General features: G+C 39.9%; 1 protein-coding gene across 2 annotated transcripts in view; it reads right to left on the reverse strand.

Moving 5' to 3' along the window:
- Positions 1–20,919, reverse strand: part of smpd3 (sphingomyelin phosphodiesterase 3) — a 91,670-nt gene that overhangs the window by 9,835 nt on the left and 60,916 nt on the right. For both annotated transcript variants that reach the window (XM_086301996.1, XM_086301997.1), the window contains 3 exons: positions 10,875–10,950; positions 7,735–7,896; positions 6,002–6,091 (listed from right to left, as the gene is read on the reverse strand). In XM_086301996.1, the coding sequence (XP_086158122.1) occupies positions 6,002–6,091; positions 7,735–7,896; positions 10,875–10,950 (328 nt within the window). The remainder of the gene's footprint in view (positions 1–6,001; positions 6,092–7,734; positions 7,897–10,874; positions 10,951–20,919) is intronic.

The following is a 20,919-nucleotide window of genomic DNA, read 5'->3' on the forward strand; positions in this document are numbered from 1 at the left end:
TACTTTAGGCGAGAATGAAAAATGATTTATGCAAAAATATTTTTTTGGAAGGCAGCGCAGAACTTGCACTTTCTACCCTGATACTGAAGGTATGCAGGTATGGAGTGATACAAGTTAGCATGACCCACAGGTACATACACTGATGGAGGTCAGGTTTAGAAGAAAAAAAGAGGAAAAATAGGATTACCTTTTACTTGCTGGCTGAGCTTTTTTTTCCTTCTCTGAATTCATGAAGCGTCTCTTTCATGAAATGTGTCAGCAGGAGATTATCAGTGTGCATGATGCTTTTATAAAGTGCACAATGCTCATATGACTCTGCAGGGTTTGCAGAGTCCAAGTTGGAGGGCAACAAAAGCTCTTAATGGAAGGTTAAAATGACACAATGAATTTAGATGTTTGTCTCAAATCATTAGACTAGAAAAAGTTGTCTATCTCTCAGCGTTTGGAGTGGTACTTAAATACTTTTTTCTACTCTGAGAACTCAAAGTGCTTTCTTACTACATTTTTCTATGACTAAGCAGGTTTAACCTAACAACCACACACTCATACTCTGATGGATGAGTTAAAGCACCAATCTTAAAACGACTAGACAGTCTGCTCTTGCTCCTGAGCTGCAGCCTTTGTTCATCTAATTTACCAATTTCAAATGTTATCAGATAATGGGAACCAGCTCAGAAGGTACCTGATAGGCAATTTGGTGGTTTGACCCCTGACTGCCTAAATATCCTTGGACAAGATACTGAACCCCAAGTTGCTCTTCTAGATAGAAAAGATCCAGGTTTAGAAAAAAGTACTGGTATGACTGGGTGTGAATAAAGCTGAAGAAAGTGCTTTGAGTGTTTAAGTAAAGAGGAAATGTGCTATCTAAGAACCAGTCCATTTACCATTCACTGAACAAAAGTTATCACTTCTGTATACATCATCAGCTGGCGCCAATTTCATGTTCATAAAATAATATCCTATTGTAGCTTTAGAAGAAGAATAGTCTCCCTTTATAATCATATCTTTGGTGGAGGGCACTGTGGTTTGTCCCAGTCTTAAACTTTTAATGACAATTTTGTACTTTAATACACAGGACCAAAAATGTACGAGCTACAGGAGTGTCCATTAATAGATTTTATATAAATTTATTTTTGTTCACCAAGTCATTAAAACCATTGGTGATGACCCTAACCCAAGAACAAAATATATTATAGTATATATAGTATATATACTAGTATAGTATATATATTAGTATATATATTATATATAGTTAGGGATGTGTACCAATTACAATGACTGAACAATTTTCAAAACACTTTAATGGCATAAAATTCAGGTGAGGCTCATCGCTCATGATTTGTTAGTGGATTAATGTACTTCTGCTTGTGCTTCTCTTGTGCTTTTCTAGTCTTACTGACCTCTTAAAGGTTTATCTACCTGTGACCAATGAATTGACGTTCATCCACCTGACAGGCGTGTCTCTGGGCACTGGGAGGACATTGGCGCAGCTGAAAATAAACAACCAGACTTCTTGCTGTTTGGTAAATCTCTGTTTTTCATTGTTTTGCCTTTGTAGACTGAAACTTGTGAGCATGAATCGAATTATTTCAATTAGCTTAAATAAAGATGAAAACAGCAAAACACCAGTATCTGATTAAAATCTGGCTCGTGAAAAATATTCATATACAACTGCACCAATGATTCATCTCCACTCTGTGTATTTCATTTGCAGTGACATACTGCAGAAACCATTTCTGCTCACGCTTTATTGATGTAGTTTACACTGCACAGTCCTCCCCCTCACTATGTCAAATAACATCTAGCTTCCAGTATAGCTATTCTAAAGGGTCAGAAACCCTCTCCGCCTTTATAATCCTCAGACTACAATCTACTGTCATAAACCAGTGGAATAAAACAGCAAGAGAGAGAGAAGCACTCAGAGATGCTTTTGAGAATGAGGACTCAAGGCCGTGGGCTGGATAATGCGTTTAAAATGCTCCGCATGACGAGCGCAGCACTCTGAAGTTACTCCAGTCAATTCATGAGTGTTGGGAGCTCTTATGAAGAGTAGGCGTCTGATGCGCGGACAGTGTTTTTCACAATTCTAAGAGCAGGTTTTAGATCAGTGAAAATAAAGATGGCGGGGTGTCCGGTGGGCATACTCCGCTACACTGCTGCCGTTTTTAGCCAACCCATTCTCACTCGGTCAGAACCAGTAGGTGTCGCCCACTGGGTACGCTGTTAGCAGCTCGACAGAGTCGGTGGGAGTCCCTCAAGGTCAGAAATAACTAGAGATGGTACGATACCACTTTTTTATGTCCGATACCGATATCATAAATTTGGATATCTGCCGATACCGATATGAATCCGATATAGTGTGTTTTAATCAACAAAACTGTTTTTTTAAATATCTTGCTGCATTTTTTAGAAGTTCATACTCAAGTTTAAAACAACAACTACACTAAAGCTATTCTGTTATACCTGTATGCAAAAAAAAAAAATTTCATAGTTCAGCAATACTGATCAATCTAATAAACTCAAACCTACACCATCCTCCCTATTCTGGTATTTTAAAGAGTACTTAGCGTAAATATTAAGCAACCTAACTAATAGGGTTCCAACTCCCAGCAACAACAAAAATAAATAAATAAAAAATAGGGAACCACCCCTCACGCTCCACCTCATGATGCTTAATCGACGTAATCAACCTTAATTTGATGCAGTGTGGAAAAAAAAATGCACAGAAATCAATTATTTTTCAAGAAATATTAAATAGATTCAACATCTTTCTTCAACAAAATTGCAGACTGCACAGATGGTACCTTCCCAAAGTGAAAAGTACTATAGCTTACTAGGGTATATATATTAGACTTAATAGTTACTATATACAGTAATGGACTTCTATTCATTTTACATCAAATTAAAACTTTGGGTGTAAGATTTGGATAATTATTTATTAAAAGCTCGACATTTTAAAACTATGTCTTTGTGCCCCCTTTTCAATGTTCATGCCCTATCGGCCCCCCTGGCTAAACTTTGCTAGATCCGCCCCTGCACAGTTACCAGCGTCAGCTGTAGAAAAAGATCCTCGAGTAGAAAGTAATATTAAATAAATTCTAACAACAGCTGATCAAGCTTAAACATGCTGCTGTTGTTCAGCCGCTGGTTTCCTCTTTCTGGTGCAAAGTGGGCCAAAAACAAACAAGAGAGACGGACTCGCGACAGAAAAGCCGATCAGCCGATCATTAAGCTGTTTCATGATTGAAGTAGCAGCAAGAAGAGGCAGTCGCTTAACGCAGGAATGCTTTACAAACATTCAGAGATGGACTTACACACTTGCTTTACTTCTCTCGGGATAACTTTGTCGGAGATGAAATGCCGGGTTGCTAGCGAAGCTCCACATGCTATCCAGACCACCGACAGGTCCCCATGCCACAGCCGCTCTATCACGTGATGCATACTGCTCCGACGTGCTAACGTTCTGAGGCGAGTTACGGCGTGTTGCAAGTTTTGTGAGGTGCTTTCGTGATATTTAATGGATCGGATTACATTTTTTATTTTTCTCCGATATCCGATCCAGTAATTTAGGTCAGTATCGGACCGATACTGATACGTAATATCGGATTGGTCCATCTCTAGAAATAACCACAGAGAGACTTCAAGAAAAAAAGTGCTGCTGATGTCATCAGTACCATGGGACACCATGGTAACCAAGGATGCTGAGCACGGCCACTGTGTGGAGTCGGGTTGTTCGCCCTGTACTGGTGCAGAATTTGTCCAGGAGCTCCAACTCCCCATAAGAAATGCCAAAGCTAATGCAACCAAACCTGGCCAAGTCAAACAAAACTTCCACATCTTTTGCTAATCAACTTAACTCAGACAGCTGAAGGAAAGACATGAAGGAGAAGTCAGAAAGAGAGGACTGTGGTACTATATATGTATATCTGACAACACTTACACAACGAGGCTGTTGATGTGGATCCTTGAGATAGACAAGAAAACACATCGTATGTACTAAGGCTACTCCGGGCTGTATAAACATTGACTAAAAAATAATTTCACTGCCAAGGCTGGAGTTAAAAACGGGAGGGTGCAGGCAGTCTCAACAGTAAAATGAAACATAATCTTGCTAACCCTTCTGTCAACTCACATTTTCTTTTCCTGCTACAGAGATGATCCGCTTTAACTCTTGCTTTTATTATCATCATTCAAGTCAAATAAATTCATGAGACTATACTATACAGTGGTTTGGCAATACAGTCAACATCAAACTGAGCACATAGCCAATGCAAACAGAGTTAGATTACAGCCTTCGCTTCACTTTGGTTACTTTAATATAGCTCATAGTAGATTTTAACAAAACAGCATGAGATTGTTTGCCTGAGGCATTAAAAAGTCGCTGAAAGTTCAAAACAAATCAGTGTATTAGTGAGTTGTGACATTAGAGGCAAGCAGAACTGATAACTGAACAACTCTAAATCTTAAGACTTTCACTGCGTAGTAAGATTAAGGTTAAGGAAACAAGGAAAGGAGACCTTTCCTGCCTTTCTACTGGGTGTTTGACATAATGAAAGTCTGCATTTAAGCTAACCGTATGGCAACACCAATGGTAAGGTCAAAAACATGAGTTAAATGAATCTGCTTTTGTCTTTTGCGTTAGGCTCACCCCCACCTGGTGACCCAGATAGACTTAGATTTCATGGTATTTTTGACCATTTGGCACATCCAAATGGAAATGCTTCTAAATACTACAGGGCCAAATTCCATGCATGTGGCTAAAACACCAACAAACCTTAACCCTAACCTTAAATTAGTTTCCAGACACCTGTCAAATGTAGGATTTTGTTACTCCTCCTCTTGGAAATCAACAGTAAATGGCACCCCTGAAAGGGAAAAACACACTAATGTGTTAAAATATAAAAGGAAGGAGTTCCTGAGCAGGAGCACGTGTTGGGTTGGGAGTGAGAACGTGTTGCTTCAGCTTGCTTGGGAAAGTACAGATATGCACCAGCTTCCCTGTTTTGAGTGGTTAACATGACCTCAGTTTTCTGGTCTCATAAATCCTGAAAACACCAACAAGCTGTGAAGGGAACAAAATAAATATTCTTTCACACCAGCTCTGGCCACAGCTCCAAAAATACATCGAAGACCACAGTGAGTGTACTTGCTGGCTTTGGCGGTTGTTTAATCTGCCCTCTAACATGAACTAAAACGCATCATGAAAAGAGACGTGACATTTATGAGTGGGGGAGATTTTTCTTTTTTTGCTGAAACTTCAGTCATGTGAACATATTGCCATGGCTTTTTATGCCAAGTTGGTCTCATGCTTTTCCTTCTTTTCCACAAGATTTAAAAGAAGTATGAAATCCCGCCATTTGCCACCAGAAGAGTCAGGAAATTACTGCACAATCTGTCAGTACAACATCTGACAATATCTGGCAGCTTCAGCTCTCTAGCTGTGATTTTTGGCTCACTATTGTATCCATTCAGGTCTAATCTTCTTTGGATAAGCTTTATGAAATGGGATAATCTTCCTTCCCTTTCTTTCACTGATTCATTGATCAGTTTTTTCTTTCCCCTCCAACCTCCCTATGTCTGATAACAGCGAAACAGGCAGTGCCAATCTGTTTCCCCGGCTTGCAATGGAAAATATGCCTGTCCAAATAAATAAGCCCTTCTCTAAACAAGCCCTTTCACTCGGTCCTGCCCACACTGTCCCTGAAATACCGCTGGCCTAAAAAAACGCTCCATATCCAGACCAAAACCCTCCAGTCTTCTGCGTCACTAATGCCCATGTATCAGCCTGCTGTACTGGGTGCATTCTGACTTAGCCAGCCTGAGCCAGATTAATGCCTGCTGCACTCTGCAGGCACCGCGTGGATCCTCGGTGCACGCAGCAACACCTGCATTTTACAGTCAGACTGTAACCGAAGCCGGTGGTGTACATATTACTACAGTGCGTATGGAGCGACCGTAGAGGAAGATGTGCGTGGGCAGGTGTTGGGTTGTGTGTTGTTACCCAGAGCCCATGGTTTGTCCTCCCCTGGCCCCAGGCGACATGGGTCCTTGTATTGAGTAAAAAGTGCGTGCTGCTGCTCCAGCTTGTCCTCTGGAAAAATACAAGTGTGCACACATACACAGTGGAAGGTTATACACACAGTCAGGAAAGTCAGTTTTACTCCAAACACGGCAGAAAAGTCACACATTACTGATTCTTCTTTAGGAGGTCATAGTTGCTAAGCTGCTAGCATGCTGTGCAGGGCAAAACACGAGTTAAGTATAATAAAATAAATCAGTTTCATTATTATTTATTCATTCATTCATTTCATTTCACTTAAGTCCCCTTTTAACCTCCACAGCTCTACACTTTTCTTTTTCCCTCTTCATTCTCTTTACAGACCTTTTCCCCTCCCTGAGCCTGCTTGTGTGGACTCTTTCAGTTAAAAAGGGAGTTCTTCCTCCCCACCGTTGCCAAGGACTTGACCTTTAGTGCTTTCTATTTCTGATACCAACTGCAGCTGGTTTAATTATCATGGTAAATGGTAAATGGCCTGCATTTGTATAGCGCTTTTACTCAGTCCCTAAAGACCCCAAAGCGCTTTACACTACATTCACTAATTCAGTCATTCACACACACATTCACACACTGGCAATGGCAAGTTACATCATGCTTGTGTTTGTGAGATAGCTCTTTTGTATGAATGCTTTTTATTATTGTCGTCTTGCATTTATCTCATTTAATGCAAAAATTAAATGTGGTGAATAGTTAGTCTTATATAGTTATTAATTAGCTACTAAAAATCTTTTATTTTTCATACCTTTTCTCCCACTCTATCCGTCTTTTTAATCCACTGCGTTGCTTTTTATTGCTAAGTCTGCTTTACAACACAAACACTTTTTCGCACTGGGATTTAAGGGATAAAGAGACAGCAATGCTTCTTTCTGTCTTTTATGTTGGTGCTGTTGATGGTGGTTATATAAATAACACCAGTGCAGAGCTCTGGTTAAAGCTGTGGGTATACAGGAGGCCTTCAGGTACAGTACTGAGCTGCTATTCAGTCTTACTTAGAAGCATTCAGAGCTTAATTCACATTTTATTTTTGCATGTACAATTGCAGTGTGAAGTACAAAGATCTGTGAGCTGAGCCATGAGCTTTACTGACACACTGTCATAGAGGTTCACTGTTTCAAGGCTGTTTTGATTAATTATAACAAGCATCGTGGTCACATTCAATGCCTCATTATGGAAAGCTTTCAAAGAAGAATTTAACAATATGACTAATAAGAACAATCAACTTATTAAAATGTTCATTGTCTATTTGACAGCAGGAGCCTATCGTGTTAGTACATTAGTCAGTTAAACAATGGTTTTCTTTTGGAATTAAAAATTGCAGCTTTGTTCTTTACACACTATTATTACAAAGCAAAGAACAAAGCTGCAGTTTTGGGTAATTAGTCGAACCTCAGATTGTTTATAACTGAATCATAAGGTCAAATGCATTTTAAAACACAAAGTGAATGATTTTCAGAATTTTCCAAGTGCTAAATGGGAGACTCGATGTTAACAGCAAGTTAGAGAACACGTTGACATTTTGAGAAATGACCTATTTCAAGATCTACATCAGTGCATATCCAAAATTCAACCCCACTGTACAGCTTTTCTCCAGTTCAGCATGCAATGAAATTTTGAGGTGGGTGGAGAACATCCCAACTACCCCTGTGTTGATCCTGGCACTATCAATTTAGACATACCTGAAGAACAGTTGTCAAAGTTGAGGTCTCCCAGGATGACGTCGAAGGCCACCAGGTCTTCCAGCACCTTCTCTCCTTCCAGTGGTATGGATGATGACTGGCGAAACTCAGCCCCCCACTGAAGCAACCGGTCCAGCTGCTCACACCGTACTGATGCATCACCTGAGATAATGCAGTGAAATGAGTAGCAGATTATTACTGAAAATCACTAAAATATACAGAAATGGGTGTAATCACAGCATAATCTCACAGATTAATTCAGCATTAGTACTGTGGGTTAGAACCTGAATGTGAACATTTGCATCGTGTAGATTACAACGTAATATGACACCAAAGAATGAGCTACAAATTGGTAAGCTAATGAAGTTGTAAAAGGTTATCTTAAACCTATAAGTTAATTTGGGGGCTGGCCCCTCTGGTGATTGCCTTCCACTATTTACATTGCTTCAGCCTGCCTGCAGTTTCTTCTGCCTCTGCAAGCCGCTCTGTAACCCACCGCCACCCCAGCTCTTTCATTTCATGTTGTTTCTGACTTGATCTGTGCTCTGTGAGAAGGTCTTGCTTTTGCCATCTGTCACCCACTGTCTAATACTGTAACTACGGAGCGATTATTACAATCCTGCTTAAAAAAAGGCAGCCTAACCCTTTAAGTAACTTCTGGTGCTGTTTTGCTTTGGCAGCATTTGTGTCTGTCCGCTGCTGCCAGTACATCTGATAAATTGGCGTTAGTTATGGATCGGAGGGAGGAGGTGAATAGAAGGAGGCGGTGGGTGAAAGCATGCGATAGAAATATCAGCTGAATAGTGGAGAGTGCGAGAAACAAAGAGGTGTCAAGATATTGGTGGGTGAGTAGGTGGCTTTGGCTTTGATTACTCTCAGCTCAAGTACATGTGAAATGCTATTTCTTTTCTTTTTGTGTGACTGCATCTCTTAGAGATGGATGGATCTGGGAGGGGGGACGTGGGGGAGCGTTTGCCTGTGTATGTGCATGAAAACGAAATGTTTCTTCAGATCAAAATAATATAATGATTTGTATGCTTTTATCAGAAAAAAAGGAACAATCAGGTAAACAGTCTCACTCTGAATACATACACAGAGAAATTAGCAGGAACTAGTGGATGTCCACCTGCAAACAATCATCAGGTTTAAGGTGATGCAACAAACAAATCCTTTGATGTGTAGACAAAGTTTAACCTTTTAAAATCCACCAGGCGACTCAAAAAGAGTAATGTTTGAGTTTGGCTAATGTTAAGAAATGTGCTTATTTAGCATGTGTCTAAAACCAAACCAAACTTATCCCTCTCATAACAAGATGGGTCAGTGCAGACCTGGTGCATATAGAGATGTTTCACCCAGGTGAGTAATGCAGCCATTTATGCTGGATGCACCACCCTCCTTAGTTTCCAGGCACCGTCAGAGCTTTAAACTGTGGTCTTTGTGAAGTTTACAAGCAGGAAGTAATGATGTTAAATACCAGCGGGGAATTTGGAACTTCAACTGAGCTGTACCTCAGGATAGTTCAGAGTAATTGAATCTCTGTTAATTTGCAAAGAGATTAGTTTTGTTCTGAGTTAGGAAACTAACAACACAACTATATTTGAGCCTCTCAAAGGGGTTTTATCTTAGGCAGGTGGTCCAGGTCTCTGTAGCCACCTCAGTTCCAGCTACTCATTTCATACATTTTTATTGATTCTTTACAGAAATATGGTTGAAATAGATATTTTTGTTTAAAGGTTAAAAATATAAATGTTAGGGGTAAATGAAAAAGATATCATTATTATCAGTTTTACACAATCCATATGCTCTATGGCGCTGTGCACTGTGCAAAGATATATTCTTTGTCCAGTACAATCAGTGTTTTACCAAAAATATTAATGCTGAGATCAAATTACCTTTATCCTTGAAATGGAAACACAGGACTAAAACAGGACAGAGATGTCCAAGTAAAAATTGAGTACATGTATATGCATCTCGACCGCTTGTGACACCGGCTGTGATGCAGCAATATTAGAGCAGACAACAAATCAGTGAATTGAGGTCTCAACAGTTTGGCTGCTGGCTGCAATTCTTCTTTCAACAACAGCCTAAATGAGGCTCTATACAACATTAAATCTTATTTTTTCTGGGTGTGAGTGAAGTAGCAACAGCAATAGAAAACTGGTGCCTTTTGTGGTAGTCACTTTAGTTCATAAAGTTCATAAAGTGATTATATATATGTCCCTCACAGCAAGAAGGTTTGGGTTACTTAGTACTTTGGGTATTCTGGTTTCATCTCATAGTCCAAGCACATGCATGTTGAGGTAACCGTGTTTGTTCGCTCTGTAACAGATTGGTAACGTGTCCATTGGCTTTTGGCCTAGGACCTCCATCCTCACCACGCTGGCAACAAGTCAAAGAGGAACAAAAATAAGAGCACATTGAACTGAACTGCACCGAAATGGAAGAAAGCCAAGAGATGAGGTAGCCACTGCATTACTGAGTTCAGTATATACTGTATATCTATATGCTGATAGTCCCGCTGCATCATGAATTGAGCACTCAGCCTGGAAAGATTTCTCATATAGTTCTCAGAGAATCAGGTCTCTGCACTCCTCCCCTGTTTCTTCCTCTCTGTTCTCCCTGACTTACCCCACCAGCCCAGCCCCCTTAACCTCCAAAGGCTTTGTGTTTGATGTATCTTTAGAAACAGCCCTGCCACTGCTATATTTAGGTCTGAGAGAAGCGTAGGAGAAGCCCAGAATAGCAGGCGAAAAGAGGTGGGGAGGGTATGTCTTTGGTAAAAAATGAGGGTGACATCGACCAGGGGCTTTAAATAGGGCTGTGACGCCTTAAATAGCTTGAGGCAGTCACCATGGGAACAGCAGGAGGAGGCATGCTCGGGTTGTGATGTGCTCATTTATCTAAGTATCTGGACAGAGAAGCGTGCACACACACACACACATGCACACACGCACACGCACACACACAAAACTGTCTTTGCAGGTCTTCTAGAGAAAGACAATCACATTGGGACCTGACATGTTTTCCATCCTGCTTAAGAAACAACCCTTCAAAAAAGGCATCTTGGGATCCTTACTAATACACTCATGTGTGCATGTGCAGAGACAGAAAGGAGAGAGTTGTAGAACATATAACCCTACCTTCTATGGCGTGGAGATGCGTACATGTGACGTATCCCACCACCCTCTGCTCTTGGTGTGAGGTGCCCACGTGAACCTGTTGGGGAGGGGGAGACAAACATGTCACTCCACCGTGTTCAAACAGGCAGCATCAAAGCCCATTTAACGAGTGTGTTTGTATATGAGAAACAAGCCAGGTAACAACCGCAGCAATTAGATCATACAAGGCAAGGTGCAACTTTATTGATCCCTGTGGGAAAACGGAGTCATTACGCTGTAATTCAATCACTGCACTTAGGGTGTGCAACATGACGGCAGTGGGGCAGAGAGCCCATGAAAACCTAAAGAAGGCATCATTGTGTAATGTCATCATGAAATATTGGTGCATTTCATGGATATAACAGAAATGTGAGATAATAATTCATGATTATAAGATCTGCAAGCCTAATAAAACAGTATGTAACAGTTGCATAATGGAATAATGATGAAAGAACCGCAGTTATGATCATATCTCTCTTATTTGGCATGTAGTGCACCACTGCCGTTTCAATCATTCAGAAAAGAAGAAGAACGACTGCCTCTTGCCAGCGAGGCAGTCACCTAATCTAACGTCAAGGCAATTTTTCAGAAACTATATGATGTGACATTTCTCAAAAAATGTTGGCATTATAATGTTTTTAATACAGCTTCTCCACTTGGATGATTAAAAACAAGAATAAAAATAAACATCTGGTAGCCAGTGACCCACAGAGTTAGGGTTAGAGTTGGGTGATACATAATAACCTCAAGAGTATATATATATATATATATACTCCTATATATATGGATCTACTTTTGATACTTTTGAAACACATTTTGTAGTTTCTGAAAATGCATATTTAGCAAACCCAGCCCTAACCTTACTAACCCTAAACACATGTCTGGTTCCCTAGTGGATGTTAAAAGGTTAGCTGATAATCAATGGTGCTAATGATTAGTGCTTGAGCACACCCTTCTGGTTATTCATGGTCATATCAGACAGTTTATAAGAGAAAGACATGACGCTCACATAAACCTCAGCAGAGGTCTATGGACCAGTTCTGTAATGGAAAAGATTGTTGCTGTTCCATCTGGACTCAAAGAGCCAAAGATGCTGTTGCTCTGATATCTGACACAGTTTCCCCTGTGTGGTGTTTGAAGCAAGTAGATGTTATTCATTTTATTTCCAGTTATGTAGGCGATCCATTACATTACATAACCCAAAATGGCTTTTTTATAGTTGTTTTTCAGATGAGCCAGAAGCCGCATTGAGGTTGGCACGCCACACTGAGTCATTAATGAAGCTGTACAAATTGTTACATAAAAGAAACAAATTTGTATGTTCAATAAGAAGCTCTGCAATCACTCATCTGCCTGCTTTGCTGTGTGTTTAGTCTTCTAGTCTGTTCTTTACATCACTTCCTCTTTTCCACGCTGTCAAACTCAATACTGACATCATTACTCAAGTCCAATCATTTTCTTGCCTGTGTTCTGTGAGCCAATCAGCCTCTGCTCAGTATGCTTTAATGTGAGCGCTCTCTTCTCATTCTGCCTTTCAGACTCTAATTCTCTCCCCATCTCTGCCTCATCCTGGTCACTGGAGTCCCATTCAAGCCTCCACCTTCATCATCATCACCAACATCAGCACCTAGACTCGGGGGGTCCTGTCCTTATTCCTCTCACTGCTGGGATAGGAATTAGACTCCATTGTGCTATGATGGTTCTTTAAAGTTTTACCTCCTAACAGCTTATCAGCTGAATTCTGCATCCCAATAAATCATTTTCCAAATTACCTCTCCTTATTCAATAACGAACATCTGTAGTAATATGTAACCAGCAGTTTAACTAATAAGCTAACTTTGCTTTACTTGACAACCATCCCGATGTTTGTAAAAGGATTTCATTTGAAAAAAAATCATCATTCCTTTCATAAAGCTTAGCGAGTAATTTTATTGCCTAAACTTACACAAAGAGTGAATGAAAATTAAATTTAAAAGTGGTCCCACACCTGTGGACTTCATGATGGATGAGCAGAGGATGGAGGATATAACAGTTTAGAGCCAGGACTTGTTGCTTATGAGTGCGAAGAAAATTATACGTATATGTAGCATATAAAAACTCATATTATAATTGTGTACGTGACTAAAAACTAACTGGACTGCAAAGTGAGCCTGTTTTAAAGCGCTCCTCTTTCCGTGCAGAGGTTATGCTCTGATAGCTGATCTAATTGCAGGCTTCTGCAGTTGGAGCTTTACCATGTATTTCTCTGCAGTTGACTGATGTAGCTAAAAAAAAGCTGAGACTCGATGAGCATTGCTTGAAACCCGCTGTCTACTGTGAGTCTTGTTGGCTCGACTACATCCGGATCCACTATTTATCTCTTGTGTTCAGTTTCAGACTTAGAGTGGTGCAAACATGAGTGGGTTGGATAATAAATATACTGTAGGTTCAACTGACGCAGCGTTTTGTCTCAGTATACGTCAGAAAAACCTACGAAAAGAAATATGCTTTTAAGGAACCGTGGAGCCTTACGTCCTAAATTGAATCTAAAGTTTTGATTCATTTAGCAGCCAAACAACATGTGGCATTCGGTCTACAATGGAAATGAATCATTGTTTGGAAAGTTCTTTACAACACTATTGCAGATGCTGCCACAAATGTGTTGCACTTGTTGGATGCTTTGTTTTCACCCTTCTGTTCAGTTCATCTTAGAATACAATTTAAGCCTGAAGACTGTGTGGCTATCTACCATAACCTTCTCCAGTCATTTGCTCCCTTTTTGTTAACGTTTTGATATCCCTATAGACTGCTACATCCCACAGTACAGTGTTTCCTAGTAGTGGACCATAGTTGCAGTTAGTGTAGTTACTGTCTTTAACTTCCATTGCTGCAGGAAGACTGTAAGTTCAACTCTTGCATATTCCCTGAAAAAGGCCTGTTTTCTATTACATCTTAATGTCTTTTCACTTATTGGTGACCTTTGGTTTATAATTGCACTTCCATTTTCTGCAGTAAGTGCACACTCCTGTGGTTTTTCTATCTTCCACAGATATTTTAAGAGGTTTTGCTTAAACACTCCTGTCTAGATGCACTGTTATGATCAACCACTAATACCCAATTCTTCTTGTGCGTGCGGATGAAATACAAGCTCATCATTTGGAGGGTTGGCAATGTTCCACTGTAAGCTTTTCATGTAAGCTTCTAAGACTAATATGAATATGTCTTGAAGTGTGGTGTGGTATAAGATATGGCATGGCATACATGTTACAGATTTAGCATGATAACCATTGGCATCCTTATTTTTGGAGGCAGAAGTGAACATGTCAGAACAAATGGAGTCAGCTAATGTTAGAAATGGCCTGTATTTGTATAGCGCTTTACTAGTCCCTAAGGACCCCAAAGCGCTTTACACATCCAGTCACCCACCCATTCACACACACATTCACACACTGGTGATGGCAAGCTACATTGAAAGAAAAGCTGGATCCATAAAGTGCATGGGTGCACACACTGCTAATCACTGAAGTATATACTTATTTGCCACTCTGTACCACAAAGCTGGCAGATTATTCATTTTAAAATGTTTTACTGACAGGAAAAAGTGTCATGGTCCTGGGCCATGGTGGCCCAGTATTCTTAGTTTTCATGTATTTGTGTATTGTTCCTTATTTAGGCCATGCTTCCTGGGTTTCTCTGTTACGTTGTTCCTTATGTGTTTTCCCCTTGTGACTCTTACCCCCTGTGTGCCCCTCTGTGTATCTGTGAGCCCTCGTCTCTCCTTGTGTTTTATTCCATGTTTTCCCCAGCCCGTTATGTCTGTGTTCTCCCCATGCTCTCTCTCCTCCTGTCTGAACCTCTGTGTACTTCCTGTTTTACTTTGACAGTCTCCCGTCAGTGTTGCATTTACTCCTGCCGTGTCTTGTTATGATTATCAGTGTCACCTGTGTTCCCCGTGTGTTCCCACTTCCCTCGTTAACCCTCTGTGTATTTATGTCTGCGTCTCCCTCAGTTCGGTGTCGCGTTCTCCCTCATCCATGGCCGTGCGTTTCTCTGTGTGTTACGTTATAGTTTCCTGGTTTAATTTGCATGGTTCTGCTCTCCAGCAATAAAGCTGTGAATTTTGAGTTCATTCCTGCCTCTGTGAGTTTGCGATTGGGTCCTCATCCAGCCTGCACACAGCCGAATCATGACAAAAAGTGGCTCAAATTAGCAAACATATGTTATTGGCTCCACCATTTTATCCAGTAAGTCTTAAAACAATTCTGAGAGGCATTTTAAATTCTGAATGCTCTATAAAACTCAACAACTACAGCAGTTCAGACCCCAACTCTAATTATGATCCTAATGGTAACCTTAGGCAATTAGAAAATGCAACGTCTACCTTTGAGGAACACCTGTTGATCAAAAGAGGAAGGAGAGAACCGAGGCTATAAATACACAACGGCTAATTGAGGGAATGTGGAACAGGTGGGTAAACAAACAGATGCAAGCATTTAAAAGATAACAAGATAAAGGAAGCAAAACTAAATGGAAGGCACTGATAGCTGGAAGGATATAGGGAACACTGCAGGGTCAAATGAAACTTAAGAACTGAGACAACCGGAAAGTAACCGACCCACAATAATTCAACAACAACTCAAAACACCATGAATACAATTGAACTAAAAATAAATGCAAAATTCAAAACCCAGGGCCCCAACAGGAGAATCTGCAAACTCCACCTGGAATGTCCTCAGGCTAGGCTAACCCCTAACCCAGGACCTTCTTGCTGTCAGGCGATAGTAACCTCGGCAACACTGTATCACAAACTTTATCTTGATGCATTATCTAAATATTAGGAAATTAGGAAATAAGCAACAAACTTGGTGCTATTCTATATTTGAAAAGGTTTTTGCCCTCCCCCACCGCAGCAACAGCAGTCCTGACATTGTGCAGTATTATGAATGGTCTGTCATGTCCCAGGAGGGTAAAAGATTTATTATCAGAAGGAAAAACACATCAGCTATTGATCACTGTAAACAAATGAGAAGATGGAGACACCAGACGTCTTCACTTTTACAGAAAATAATATTTTTTGTCACTATTACAAGTTTCCGTACGGTGTTACAGGCACAGAGTCTAACATTTTCCACTTGGGTTGGGGTTACGTTAGAGCATTTTCATCAAAATAATCAAGCACAACTACGAGTGAGCGATGTTCTGTTCAAGAGGTAGGCTTATTCGATCAATGTGAAGCCTAAAACAGTGCTGAGGATATTATTTTTTCAGCATGTGCTTCATACATATTTTACTACTTCTTACATCAATTTCTCCATTCCTGAAGCATGAGACAGGGAGCAGAGCAGCAATAACAAAAGCCCACTTGAGATTTAATAAGACACCTTTAACATCAGTGTTGAAGGAGTCCTCCAGCAGCACAGAAACGAGGCACGGAGCGAGGTGGACGCTGGCAGCTCTGAAGAGTTGGTGGGTGGATGCAGACTGATGAGGAGGAGGATGAATAAAGGGTTGCAGAGAAGGAGGATGGTGATTGTGAGGTGGTTAGTTTGAAGTGGGAATGAATATGGGTGGAGTAGATCTATAACAAGGCAAACACCCCTGCTAGAGACCAGATAAGAGGTAGTCCAAGGCTGGAGTGGAACATAAATCGTTCTCCAGCCTCAGAATTATATTTATAGCACTGCTTGTTAGTATACAACTTAGATTAAACAGCCATACACAATGTAGTTATTTTTATTACTATTTATAGATATAAACTAACATGACAGTTGTCACATAACAGTGAATCAGCATGCTGTTAATAACAGCTTCTACTTTGGCCCTTCTAAAAGCTCACTGTCTGGCTCAGTTTTCATTGGAATAATCCAGAGAAATGATACTTTCACCACTCAGTTATTTATGTACTTATTTCCTTTTGAACTTGGTATCCTGTCACTGCGCCTGCATTGGACGTCTGTTTTGCTTCCAAGCAGTCCAGCAGGGTTTGGGAGTGTGCTGGGTTCCTTCAGGTGACCCAGTCCATGTGACCTTAAATAAGGTTGTATGATCTGGTAAATGCAGGTTATCAAAACTACAAAGAAGTGATGACTGTCAAGCTTCCAGCTTGTTGCTAATTAACCTTTTCTGCCTTTTTGATCACATGTTGTGTTCGTGTATTTTGAGCTATTCTAATGTTGACCCTTCACCTTTTGAGTTCGATGTCGTCGTCGGTGACGACCCCAGCACTAACTGTAATCGGCTGGGCCACAGTTATCAATAGGCTATCAGAAAATGTCATTTCTGCTGTTAGTAAAGTTTCACTGTGTGACTGCAACAATTTTAGCAACTTTCAGTTTTTATACAATGAATGCCTGTCCACAGTATAATCATTAAAACATAAATACAGTGTTTATACATCAGAACTCATCATAAAAGGTTGTACAGATAAAAACAGGAACTATAAAGGAACAAAGTAAGATAAATGTCTCTCTCTAGTATGACTTAAACACCCCGTTAGATGCTTCTGATATTTTTACTCCTGGACTCAAAAACAAAACTGCTACATGACCTTTCCTTCAACTAAGATGTGTGTTGTTTATATGAAATCATCCTGTAATCCGGAAAGAAAAAAAGATTTTCCCCTGTGCCAAATAAACAGCGTTAGAGCACCCAACCAAGGAGCGACAGACTAGAATGGATATGAACAGCCAATAAAGTGATGGCTGTTTTGGCTCGGTATCCGTGCAGAGCCAATAATAAGACATTCTAAAAGCCACAATAAAGCATTAGGCTGATTAGCCCGACTTTAATACCAAACTCAAAGCTCACGTTGTAGGCTGAAATACAGTAAATACACTTCACAGCAAGGGCCATAGATTTCCCTGTGAATATTCGAGGGACTAATTGAATTACTCTTAATGGAATGAGTGTTTTGAGGGAGAGTTAGAGAAACAGAAAAGACTGGTCCAAGTTTACAAAATGCACTATCTGATGGTACATTAACTTTTCTAATAATGTTGCATAAGCTGTGCATCAGTGAACATTTGGGAGGTTGTATTGGTTTTCTAAGGACTACCAGCTGATCCAGGAATGCACCTGAAATCCAATTTGCAAATTTTTCCTCTTTTTGCTAATTTAGTGATCTTCAGTTAAAGGCGATAGTTCAACAGCTTTAGGTTTTTCTTGACATTTAATTTGGATGATTGATATCCCTCATATTAGTCTGCTAACATAACTCGCTTTAGTCCAGCTGAGGTTAATGTAAACTTAACGTACAGTCATGTGACAAATTAAGCAAGCTCCTACTACTTTCATAACAATTAAATCAGTAATTAGCAGCCAGATGCTGCTAATTACTCGCGCAAGTGTGCAAGTATGAGCACCTGTATGAGAGCAGATGTTTTGGCAGTTTGCTGATTGAGTGCGTTCAGGTGTTTGTTAATGCCAAGAAGGAAAGACAGCCACAATCTTAATGAAGACACTGCTAGAAAGGAAAGGTTGCCAGGAGAAAGCCTGTTCTCTCTACAAAGGACATGGCAGTGCGGTTTAGGTTTTCAAAGTTGCGTCTGAACAAATCACAGAACTTCTGGAATAAAGTTTTTTGGACCGATGAAACCAACTGGGTCACATCAGCATATCTACTACAGAATGTGTGAAAAAGAAAAGAATCAAAGTGTTGCAAAGGCCCGCTCAAAGCCAAGATCGCAGTCTGATGACTGAGTATTAAATACTGTGGTAGGACCTTAAGAGAGCTGTGCATAAACCCTTGCACACAAACCTCAATGGAGTGAAGAAATGCTGCAAAGGAGAGTGGGTCCAAATTCCTCCACAACAATGTGAGAGACTGATAGAGTCATACAGGAAGCCATTATTTCAAGTTATTATTGTTAAAAGTGCTTCTACAAGCTACTGATTAATGGGATGGACGGGATATACCACATCCGGGCTTGTAATACACATCTGCCACTGACATTTTACTCAGTGTGCCCTAACAGGTTGCTATAAAAATAACAGTTCTGTTGTTACTAATGTGTTACTAATGCAATTACATGATTAAAAAAAACCTACTTTTTATTAATTAACACAATTACTTGCTTTGCAGGTTTTACCTATCCTCACATCTGTCAGAAATTCAAAAAAACCTTTTTTTTTTAAATAGAAAAAAGATTTAATATCTGATTGCTGATATCTTAATACCACATTATTGCTCTCAAAACTGCCTTAAAAGTAAGTGTGTGTATGTGAGGGGAGGTCTTATTATTGCCCATGAAATCAAGCTTTCATGTCAGTAGAAGCTCATTTGGGATCTTGTTAATTTGTAAAAACTGGGCAGTTTCATTAATGGAACATTTCTCAATCTTCCAAAATAAATTACCTTTAAATTTAGAAAATGAGAAAAGGATTCTAGATACTCAGAAAAACGTTTTAGCAATCACCAAGCCACCAGCGACCTCAGAGTATTCTTCTGCTGAAAGCTTTTTTAGATGCTTCTAAGCAGGAGAACAGTCTATAAACAGGAGGTGTAAATAAACTGAACCCAAAGCACACCCCCATATAAGTCTGCTATGAACCTGAATTATAGCTCCAAAAATCACACAACAGAGCTACAGAGCATCAACTTGTTCTGTATGTAAATTCTCCAAAAGATGAAATTGGAGCAGACGTAATGACCACAGCACATCTGTAATGTTCAACTCAGACAGTAGCTTAAATATGTTAATATGCTATATAATCCTGCCAGCTTTGACATTTTAAACTCAGTTTTTAATGCAGAATATCTCCAAAAAGCAGTCAATGAATTGTGATATTTATTTTAATATTATATTATAACAACCAGTGCAGCAACTGCATGTATATAGTGGTTCTATAAACGAAAGGCAAAAATCCGCAAATGACCACTTCTAAATGGTAAATGGCCTGTATTTGTATAGCGCTTTACTAGTCCCAAAGGACCCCAAAGCGCTTTACACATCCAGTCATCCACACATTCACACACTGGTGATGGCAAGCTACTTCTAAGGTTCATTAATCATGTTTCTAATCTGCACACATACTTCAAGTTCTTTTAATGGAGCCCATAACTTCTTAAGAAGCACATAAAAGCAGAACTTACTATATTTGCACTTTTTTTTTGCCATAGCAGGGTTGTTCACAAATGAGAACTTCATTAGCAACTGAACAACAATATATTTTTAGCAGTTATTTCACATTTTGAATCACTTGAGTTTCCTATTATGACATTATTGCCTTCATTAACAAATGAAAATAAAAGCAATTTAGTGAAAAAAGGACCTGTGATTTTCCATGCAAATAAAAAAAAAGAAATGATCTTGTTCTGCTGTAGCATACATCCACGTCTTACCACAGACCCAAAGGTACCTGCTATAATAAACAAATAAATGTTAATAACTGCAATCTAATCAGCTTAATCCACCGTATTAACATTTGTAAAAGTGAGACTAATTATTTTTGCTACTATTACATTTTTGTTGCTCGAATGAATTTTACCACCGGGATCAATAAACTTTTAATCCAGACAGCTCTTTCTTTCTTTTGTGTCACCTGCCTCACTCTGTCCTCCTTTCTTTTATTTGTGTCTCCTTCTGTCTTCCACTCTGCTCTATCTCAGTGCCACACTGTGTATTAATATTTCAGGGGCTTATGTATGCTTGAATAGGTGTGTGCACACCCTGAAACTGACAGGAGACCTTAGGGGAGTCTAGTGTATGTGTGCACACTCGTGCATATAAGAAAGAGTGGACTTTTAACATGTTTCCACAGACCTCAGATGATGCCAGCACAAACTGGAGTCTCTGCAGAGATGCAGGAAAACCTTGAGTAGAAGCAAATTTTTTTGCCCCCCCCCCCCCCCCCCCCCCCCGGTGCGCTGTGTGAATAAAAATAACATGTAATGAAATTAACTGCGTTTCTTTTAAAATTAAAAAACAAATGAGTCAGAACATGCAGGATATGAGATGCTAAAACTTCCCAGGACTTCCCCTCATTACAGAGCATTGAGACGAAACAGAGCGGAAATTGAAACGAGCTGCGAGAGACGATTTCACACTGG

The sequence above is a fragment of the Aulonocara sp. 'chitande type north' Nkhata Bay genome, linkage group LG7, assembly GCF_057382095.1.
Source record: "Aulonocara sp. 'chitande type north' Nkhata Bay isolate Kocher_YH1m ecotype deep benthic linkage group LG7, A_spYH_male_GT1.1, whole genome shotgun sequence".
NCBI classification, from domain to species: Eukaryota; Metazoa; Chordata; class Actinopteri; order Cichliformes; family Cichlidae; genus Aulonocara; species Aulonocara sp. 'chitande type north' Nkhata Bay.